The 10207-nt window shown below is 30.6% G+C and overlaps 1 protein-coding gene across 1 annotated transcript; it reads left to right on the top strand.

The window, feature by feature from the left end:
• Positions 1-9805, top strand: LOC130655556 (GMP synthase [glutamine-hydrolyzing]-like). The gene is made up of 17 exons (XM_057458330.1): positions 1-103; positions 3084-3175; positions 4165-4279; positions 4361-4461; positions 4753-4856; positions 4988-5088; positions 5183-5275; positions 5664-5829; positions 5973-6121; positions 6200-6260; positions 6357-6469; positions 6596-6817; positions 7078-7203; positions 7838-7953; positions 8436-8566; positions 9339-9511; positions 9632-9805. The coding sequence occupies exons 1-17, from the start codon at positions 26-28 to the stop codon at positions 9731-9733; spliced, it is 2043 nt and encodes a 680-aa protein (XP_057314313.1). The 5' UTR covers positions 1-25; the 3' UTR covers positions 9734-9805.
• Positions 9806-10207: the final 402 nt, after the last annotated feature.

The raw sequence follows: 10207 nt of genomic DNA, 5'->3' as shown, positions 1-10207 counted from the left end.
GCAGATAGATATTATTTTTGCAAAAATGAATGGTGATGTTGAAATGATGGACGAAAGCAGTGAAAAAGTTGCAATTTTAGATGCTGGTGCACAATATGGAAAGGTATTTTTCTTTTCTTTTTTCTTTTGATTTCACAATTACGTCAAGCACTTCAAAATGGGCAGTTTGTGAGAAAGTATATATATACATAAGTAATGCACTGTATCATAAAAACATTGACACATACTTTTTTGTGCAAAAAAAGTTAGTGTGTAGTAGTTGTTTTAGAAGTACACCATCAGTTATCTTTTAAAGTTCATGACAGTATTTTGCATTAATGATCTTAGAAAATGGCTGTAAATTCTCTTTAGTTGTTGTTGTCTAAAACAACTTCTGAATATATAGCTGCTCATGTTAAAAAACAAGCTAATTTGTGACATTTTTACATTTTACAACATAAATCGGATTTATTGAACAAAAAAGATGAAATAAGACGATTATCTGAAATTTGGGAAAACATACTATAATTTTTAACGACTTTTATTGTTAATAAACGATTTTTATACATTTTATTTTTATCAAGAGAATTTTTAACATTCTGTACATGCATGTTGAAAGACGTTTTTTACTTGTGATCTGAAGATGCTCTGACAAAGATCAGGGAGAAAATTTATCAAAATTTAATTTGTTATTTATTGCCTTAAACCCAAGAAATATTTGCTAATTTTTACATGGTTAAATAAACAGCATTGGAAGGGAAGTCTTAAGGTTTGCAAAATTTTGTGGGTAAGCTTGTATAAGCCCTATATGTTTACTCACGAAATCCCTGCAGGTCCCAAGTTATGAGATCGTCAGCAAAAACTTAAGAGGCCTGGGACAAGCAAACAATTGTCATTTTGGCATAAAAATATTTGTTAACTAATTAACCTTTATAATATCTATGCATTGATAAAGTTTGAATGCACATCCCTTAAAAGGTCTAAAATTATATACTAATGACAGAAAATGTCAAATTTGCTATTACTTAAATATGACATCATACTTTATGCAATATAATTTAATCTGAATTCTTTAAATGTAAATATCTTAAGAACGAAAAGAGCTTTTAAAAAATTTAAAAAGACTTGCTAACTAACTTTTTAAGCTCTATAATATAAGTCCAACATCATTTTATACCTTGGGTTTTCCCTTTAAGGTTTTACATATATCAAAGCTACACATATTTTATTAACTGGTAATTACAAAAAGGTGGTACAGTACTATAAAAATGTATCTTGAAATTGATGATCGAATATTGTAAGCCATAGCTTTTCTTGAAATACATTTGTTGCAAATAAGTAAAAATAACAATTTATAATTATTTTTAATTTGGAAAAATGCTGGCAATATTTGTTGTATTGTGAAACAGCCTTTACGAATCATCTGTAACAACGGAGTATGAAAGATTTTTATTAGTTTTTATTAATGTTAAGATATGCCTTTTTACAACATACTGTAACTACAAGAAGGTTCACCGGATTTGAATTAAATATTAAAATGATCTGAATAGATTAAGATTATTTTTTTTCAGTTCTTTTGCCCACAAAGTTTATGTTGAATAAAATTTGGAGTTGTTTTAGCTTCACACAATGGCTTTTTGATGCTTTTAGAACAAAATATACCGTTGTTTAGGCTCTATATGATCCTGTTTTAAAGATTTTAGAACAAAATATGGTGTTTAAGATTCAAACGATACCTTTTCAATGATTTTAAAGCAAAATACGGTGTTGTTTAAGATTTATATGATTGCTTTTTTATAATTTTGGAATGAAGTGTGGTGTTGATTGAGTCTCATACGATTGTTTTTTTGGTGACTTTAAAATATGGTGTTGCTAACCTTTGTACAATCGCTTTGGTGATTTCAAACCAAAATATGGTGTTGTCTAAGCTCCATGCCATCATGTTTTGATGGTTTTAAAACAGAACACAGCATTGTTTAAACTCCATTGATGGCTCTTTGATGTAGCAAAGTAAACTTTTTCTTCTTCTTCTTATTTTTGAATAAAGATACATCAAATCATCGCATTTTGTTCTAAAGTGATGAGAACATGTCATTTCGAAGCTTAAACATCGATGAAATTTTTCCTAAAATAAAGAGATACAGCCTTAAAAAACATAAAAATCTCTGTATTTTGTTATAAACAGAGCAATCAAAACTCTTATTTTGATAAAATTAAAAAAGTATTGAAAGTAGTTGTGACATAAGAATGAGCTTCTGAATTTAATAACAAAAGAGCTCAGTTATATTGTCTTACAAGAAGTCGTAAAACTAGCATCAATTTGTAATAATAAAAAAAATGTGTATAACATTGAAAATAAAAATTTATATAGTATAATAATTTTTTATTATTAAGTTTGGATCTACAAATTTTATGTTCAGTAGGTAAATATGATATGCGATAAAAAATGACTTGCTTAGTGCAATTCGTGAAATGTTAATTCAAATTTTTCAAGTTATCTCCTCTTTATTGATATTACTCTCAATTCTGAAGAATGGGTCTTAATAAACTGACTGCCCAAACAGTCACGGGATTAGAAATTATGCTCACTTTACAACCACATAGATGAACTTTTGGGCAGTAAAATAAAGCACAACCTGCAACATCTATGAATTTGAATTATATTGAATGTTTGTTTTGACACAGAAGTAAATGTAACACTTAGAGTTTGTATTTCTTATAAAATGCTGTGTCAAAAGCTTATGTGCAATATTCTTGTATGCTTCTACACAAATTTAGAAGAATGAAGATAGCTAGCAGTGTCAAAAATAATTTTTTTTTTTTGCAGAAGAAGGTCATTAGTACTACAAGTGTAAAACCAACAGCCTTTTTGTAAAATTAAAGCTCACATCTAATACGTAAAATGAGATTTAGTACAACAAAAAATTGTGTAAGCCTTAAATCTTTACCCAGAAATAAATAATAAGTTCAAAGCTGTACCTCTTATAAAAAAAAATGACACAACCTGAAAGTTTCAATTTTAATGTCACAGTTTTTAAACTGATCTGCTGAAAGTCATATGTTTAGACATTCTGTTAGTTGAAATTATAATCAATTTTTTTTAGGTTATTGACAGACGAGTGCGAGAATTATCTGTTGAATCGATTATATTACCACTAAATACTTCCCCAGCAGAGTTAAAAAAGCAAAATATACGGTAACAAATAAATTATTTAATTTTTTTGCTATTAAACTTGTTAGGTGCCATTTTTTAACACACACCGAGTGACCAGTAAAAGCATCCAGTCTGAATAAACAACTAGTGTAATACTTAGAGCACTTGCTAATGAGAAAAAAATTTGCACTTAATTGAGAAGAATTTTTAAGAAATGATGGGAGTCTAATTAACCTGAACTAAGATTTAATTTTAAGTCCTGTTTAACATTGCCATATTTCAAAACTATACATAAGTCATTAGCATAGCATATTGCCATATTTTTTATCTAGAAGTGGTTGTACAAAGCCAAAACAACTTTATTAATAGTGTCAATTTGTGCGAAATAAGATTTGTAAAGGAGGTTTACCATGCATTGTTAGCCTATGCTCAAAAGCAGGGTAGGTATTGACAGCATTTCAATTGATTAGGAAGTTTGAAAAGAACTCATATGCATCACCCCACTGTTCTGCTAGATATGTGACAAATGATATTTATATATCTGTGCTAAGCACTCAACCTTGCTTGCAAAGTACAGAGTTTTGCAGCCACTACTGAAAGAATGTGAATAATGTACAATCACTTAACCAGCAGAAACTTTCCTACTAAAAAGTGGAATGAAATCACCAATGAAAACTTCATTGTTTACATATTTTTCAAGTCAAACTCTAGAATACTACATGTGTTGTACTAAGGACTATTCAAGTTTATATGTTATTTTCATTCCAAGCACACCTTGAAATGAAACAAGTTTTAGCAAAGCTAAAAATCAAGTCCACCTTCAATTTCATGAGATATGCGCCCATTTTAAACCATCCATTGCACTTAGTCAAATGCAGTAAACAATTAAACCCTATACATTAGTGTTAAAGTATGTAGCGACACTTTATAACTATAACCTAGTATTTTACATCCCATAGACCGAAACTAATGTTGAGTAGCACTTTTAAAAATTAATTCTCAACCTATATAGTTGCACATGTTTCTTTTAGAGCTGTCATAGTTTCTGGTGGCCCTGGTAGTGTTTATGATTCTGGTGCACCAAATTGGGACCCAACCATCCTAACCTCAGGCATACCGATACTTGGTATATGCTATGGCATGCAAGTAAGTGAGAAGTTTTTGTTTGTTGATGATTTAGGTAAAATTTTGCGTTTAATTCTTAAACCTAAATATATTTATCCCTAGTTACTTAATCGTGACTCTCCTGGCGGTAAAGTTGTGAAGACTCAATCACGCGAAGATGGCCAATTTGCTGTTAATATGGACACCACCTCACCTCTTTACAAGTATAAACCTTTTTTTCAATTTTTGCTTTTTGTTTTTTTTTGTATATTTCTTTAAATTTAAATCTGCTATTAGAAACAAAACTTTACATTTTAGAGATCTATTAATGTTAAATAACCACACAACAACAGCAGCAATAACTAATTTTTAAATTACACATGATAATTTTTACACATAATTTTTTGCCTTGTGCAAGTAAGATATCTGCAGTTGGTGTGAAATAATAATTCTAAGTATTGACACATAGTTAATCATTCCAATGCTTTGTACCTTTTAAAATGTTCACATTTTAGAAACCTTAATAAAACAGAACAACTTCTCTTAACTCATGGGGATTCATGCACAGATATTTCTCCTAGTTTAAAAATCAATGCAACATTTGATAAAACGATTGCTGGTAAGTGAGCAAATAAAAAGGCGTGGGAAGAAATTGTTTTTTGCATTTTTTCATTTTCTTATGTCATCTTTTTTTTCAGGAATTAACATGTCAACCATATGCCACTAAAGTCATTTTAACCTTCCCTTTAGGAATTGAAAATAGAGAAAAAAAGATTTATGGGGTACAATTTCATCCTGAAGTTGACTTATCTGTTAATGGTAAAACGATTATGAAAAATTTCTTGATTGATGTAAGTTAATAGTTAACTTGTTTTTTTAATTAACACCACATTAAAAGGTTTTGTTAGTTGTTGATTTTCTTCTTCTTATTGAATCATATCATAGATAGCTGGTTGCAAACCAACATACACAATGAAAAGTCGTCAGAAAGCTTGCATTGACGAGATTACTCGTTTAGCTGGTTCATCAAAAGTTTTGGTATGACTTTTATTGTATTTCACACTTACGTAGGTTGTAGAATAAAGACATGTTTATCGCTAGTGGCTAGTGTCACCGTCAATCTTTTAGGACTGGCTGCTTATAATGAAAAAATGTTAAAATAGCTGAATATAATGGATCCAATGGATCTATTTTGAGGATTTTAAATGTAATACTGGAAAATGAATTATAAATTAATTAAGTGTACTGGAAATTATTAAAAAGTGATTTACTCAAATTTTATTATTTTGTTGAGTTGTTTTCTGTTGACTTACTTTTTACCTAGTAAAAAAATCCCTTAAAACTTCAATTAAACTACATAACATTTATAAGCTTTTACTTAGTTGGTAAGCATATGCACTAACTTTTGTGTTCTCAATTCTCTTAGGCTCTTGTTAGTGGAGGTGTGGATTCATCTGTCTGTACAGCTCTTCTTCACAAAGCCATAGGTGCTGAGAGAGTTGTAGCTGTTCATATCGACAATGGTTTTCTTCGAAAGGAGGAGAGTAAAAAGGTGAAGGAGTCGCTTGAAGCAATAGGCTTGAAATTACATGGTACATTTTTTATATTCACTTTTTATGTTACTTTAGTTACTGTTAAAGTATATGTGAGTACAAACAGGTAAACAACATGTTTGCTCAATACAGTGCATCAGCTACCTTTTGGTTAAGTTTAATGTATTTTCTTTATGTTGTAGTATACAATGAAAGTCATAATTTTTACCATGGAACTACACGCATACCCAGAGAGCTAGGGAACAACACTGTTAATATAGAAGCCGGTCCACTTCACAGCGTGGTTAAGCCAGAAGAAAAAAGAAAAATCATCGGAGACACATTTATGAAGGTCTTAATTTTTCCATTTTCTTAGTTTTTGATGTGTCATTTTTAATGTCATTGCTTCGAATTTCTTTATTTTCTATAGGTTTCTGATTTTATCATGAAAGATTTAAATCTTGACCCTGAAACAACATTACTTGCACAAGGTATAAATCTTCTCTTTTTTCTTTGTGTATTATTTAACCTGTCCGAAATTTCATTGTTGTTCCATTGTTTATTTTTATGTTCTTTTGTGATTTTAGGTACTCTCAGGCCAGATTTAATTGAAAGTGCTTCAACCTTGGCCAGTGGAAATGCAAATACTATAAAGACTCACCATAATGATTCTCAGTTGGTGCGTTTACTGCGAGAGAAGGTATTTTAATACATAGTGTGCACAGCAACTCTCATTTTTCAATTCAATTTCCCTTTAAACAGGACAATTTTACTTATACCTGTAGAGCTTAAAAGCAATATACACATTTTCAACTTAATGTCTTAGGGAAGGGTTATTGAACCACTGAAAGATTTTCACAAAGACGAAGTCCGACAACTTGGAACTGAGTTAGGATTACCTGATGCTCTTGTGCAGCGTCATCCATTTCCAGGTCCAGGACTGGCTATCAGGGTATTATGTGCACAAGAAAAATATAGCTGTAAAGACTTTTCAGAAATTAGCAATTTATTAGGATTTATAGTCAACTATTCGAACGCCTTAAAAAAGGTATATTTTTACTGTATGTGTATAACACGTCTTTTTTTCTGTAAGAAGTTAACTCTAATATTATACTAGTGAATTTTCACAGATTTGTCACTTAAATTTACATTACTGTTTATCGTGTTATGCACCAATTATTCCCTTTTTTGAAATTGTTGTTTTTATGCCTTTTCCAGAATTAATAAATTGTTTTTTTTGTTGCTGGGTAACAAACACTAGATGTACCTTGTAACTTTTTATTACACTTCATTTTCTTTATTGTGTAGCCACATCCATTGTTAAATCGTATCCAGAATGGTCTTCCTGAGATTGAAATTCAAATGTTAAAAGATATCAGTTCAAAACACAGTTTTACTTCCACTTTGTTACCGATAAGGACAGTTGGAGTACAGGTAAGTTGGGTGGAAGCAAGACGTTTGCCAGGATTCTGCCGTCATCAATAATTATACTGAAAATCACTTTGCATTTATATGGAAAATTTTTGTCCCTGCATTTTCTTCCGGCTCAGGCTAAGCAGGAAGCTCAGGCAGAACGTTATTTTTAGATGAACCTTTCATGTAAACAGCCCTATTAGACTAAAAACTTTAATATGTTTTATGATGTCAGTCTGATATATTAACATAGACAGCTATTTCTTTGGCTAACATATAAGACTTAAACATCCTCTTTGCAGAGGACACATAAAATTACTAAAGTCGCAGACACGTGAATTACTAAAGAAAACATATTATAACTGATTGATTAAGAATCCTTTCTGAAATAAGCCCCTCCCCCCCACACCCTCATCTTTAGTCACCCCCAGCCTTAGAAGTGATTTTGACTCCCAAATTTTTCCATAATTCTATTTTGTTTGGAAAAAGTACTACACCGTACAGTTTTAATCGATATCAATCCATTTTTTGTGCATGATAAAATATGAAACTTTCGTCTATTTTTTGTAGCTTACAGAATCATCACTAGTAGAAGCTTAGCAGATTGTCACTGGTCAAAAATAATTTGTTGTTAATAATTATTTTTTTTGCATAGGGTGATTGTCGTACATACAGTTATGTTGCAGCATTATCATCAGACGTTGAAAATCCATCATGGGAATCCCTTATGAAGTTGTCCAAAATCATTCCAAAATTATGTCCTGTTAATAGGTATGTACATGTTTTGAAAAATAGATAATCGATTTCTCTTGAAAACACCAATTTTTTTATGCAACTATTTGAAGTATACCTATATACTTCTATGGGCTAAGGTGTTGACAAGCTTAACCCATTGTTTTTGGTTAGAGTCATCACTTTGTCAATTTTTTTCTTTTTGTTTCCCGCACAACAAAGAAAATATTGATTTAGGACTCCAACTTTCTTCTGTTTCCATCTTGTTTTATATTGACCTAGGTGCTCTTTGTAAATCCGTAAAAATATACTAAAATAAATGAAATATCTGGACTGAAATTTTATTTTTTTTATTCATAGTTTGTTTAAAATTAATTTGTTTTCCTTTTTTAAAAAAAAAACAATTAAGATGTGGTTATGGTTGTGTACATAGATGTTTACATGATCTTTAATATGTTTCTGTAAACTATGTATTATATATCGCATATGTAAAATACAAAAAAATATGTAATCTTTTGCAGAGTAACTTATGTGTTCGGTGGAAAAGTGAATTATCCTATCCAAGAAATCACGCATACAACCTTGACGTCAAATGTGTTGAGTTTGTTACGACAAGTGGATTCTCTTGCAAACGAAACGTTACTGAAACATGGTAAGTTGTTCTTCATTTTTCTTGTTTTGGATTTACGATCAAATTTGAACATACTTTAATGTATTATGTTTTAGCGAAATTCCTTGGGGTAACATAGATCTTCCTACTTTAAATCTTCCTTCTTTAAAGGAAGAAACTTTCGTGAGTCAGAAAACCGCAAAAAGAAGGAACAATTTTAACGTTTTTTTTTGCCGGGATTAACTTTCGCGATAAGCTTGTGTATTAATTATTCAATGTTCAAGAAGGTCCTGATATAGCCTGTAAAATTACCATAAAAGGCCATAAAAAACACATGATTTTGAATTGATTCAATGAGTTGATTAACAATTATTACAGGAAACCCCTAGGGTGAGAGAATTCTAGTACATTCCCATTTTAAAGTCATAAAAGAAATTACAGAATAAATAAAAACTTCGCGAGAATTAACTTTCGAGAGCAGCATACTTCAATATATATTGAGGCAATAAACTTTCATGATTAAACCTTTTTCAAAAACATTTCGCCACGCCTAACTCGATTTAGGCAAAAAATCGCGAAATCATGAAAGTTTTCTGTGATAGTTTCTTCCTTTAAACTTGACTAAAAAAATATTTAAAACATTGTGACTTTTATCAATTATACGTGGATTCGAATCTTACTTCTCATGACTAGTTTTAACAGTCCTGCTTGCAAAGTAAAATGAATTTCCTTTCATTGCGAAAAATCAATTCCATATTGAGTATTTCAACGTGTTGTCCTTGTAAACTCACCAGTGGATTTCTTTTCTTTTTAGGCCAGATGAAAAAAATAACACAAATGCCAATTGTTCTCATCCCAGTCCACTTTGATATTGATCCTATTAGTAGAGATCCACATTGCCAACGTTCTGTTGTGATCAGACCTTTCCTAACTAATGATTTCATGACGGGAGTTGCAGCCCAGCCAGAAAAGGATTTACCTATCAAAGTATGTAACAATATTTCAGCCTTAATGAGTGTAGTGGTATAATTTGTTTTTAGTAGTGTTTGACAACCGGCCTTATTACCAAAACACTGTTCCTTTTCTATTTGTCTTTCATTTTTTTAGGTATTATCAGAAATGGTCTCAAAAATACAAGCGGTTGCTGGTATCTCAAGAGTTTTATATGATCTTACATCCAAACCACCTGGAACTACAGAATGGGAATAAAGATGATTTGATCAATTTCTATAGGACCTTCCTGTTTTTGTGCTTTTGCAAAAACCTTTTTTGTTAGAAAAATCTTTTTTATGATTTTATGATTAAACAAATGCTGTTTATATACTCCAAAAAAAAGAAATTAAGAATACCCCGAAAATTTATGTTACCTCAAAATAAGGACCACATGCAAGACACAAGTCTCTTTAATTTTTCTTGCAGTTTGATCTTTGAAAGTGCTCTTATGGCCTTTTTGTGCGAAAACTTTGGGTCTTCTTAACTTGATTCACAGTTTATAAGCAGCCTTGGGACTTTTTCAATACGAATTTCCTTTAGAAGGACGGAGTTTAGGTAATAAATAACATGTTCCAATGATGTTACTGTGTTATAGTAGATAATTTTAAAATCTATATGATAATATAATTTTTGATTTTTATACTTATTTGATATAAGAAAACAAAAACAAAAATGTTTTAGTTACTTGTA

Source organism: Hydractinia symbiolongicarpus, chromosome 8 (genome assembly GCF_029227915.1).
Source record: "Hydractinia symbiolongicarpus strain clone_291-10 chromosome 8, HSymV2.1, whole genome shotgun sequence".
Taxonomy (NCBI): domain Eukaryota; kingdom Metazoa; phylum Cnidaria; class Hydrozoa; order Anthoathecata; family Hydractiniidae; genus Hydractinia; species Hydractinia symbiolongicarpus.
The sequence above is the reverse complement of the archived record's forward strand: the minus strand, read 5'-3'. Positions and strand labels throughout refer to the sequence as shown.

What these genes read in the sequence shown, in the direction of transcription:
- LOC130655556 (XM_057458330.1), top strand. Translation starts at nt 26, where the DNA reads ATGAATGGTGATGTTGAAATGATGGACGAAAGCAGTGAAAAAGTTGCA. An exon ending in ACCACCTCACCTCTTTACAA is followed by an intron (nt 4,462 to 4,752) that starts GTATAAACCTTT and finishes TTCACATTTTAG; the next exon opens with AAACCTTAATAAAACAGAAC. An exon ending in TGAAAAATTTCTTGATTGAT is followed by an intron (nt 5,089 to 5,182) that starts GTAAGTTAATAG and finishes ATCATATCATAG; the next exon opens with ATAGCTGGTTGCAAACCAAC.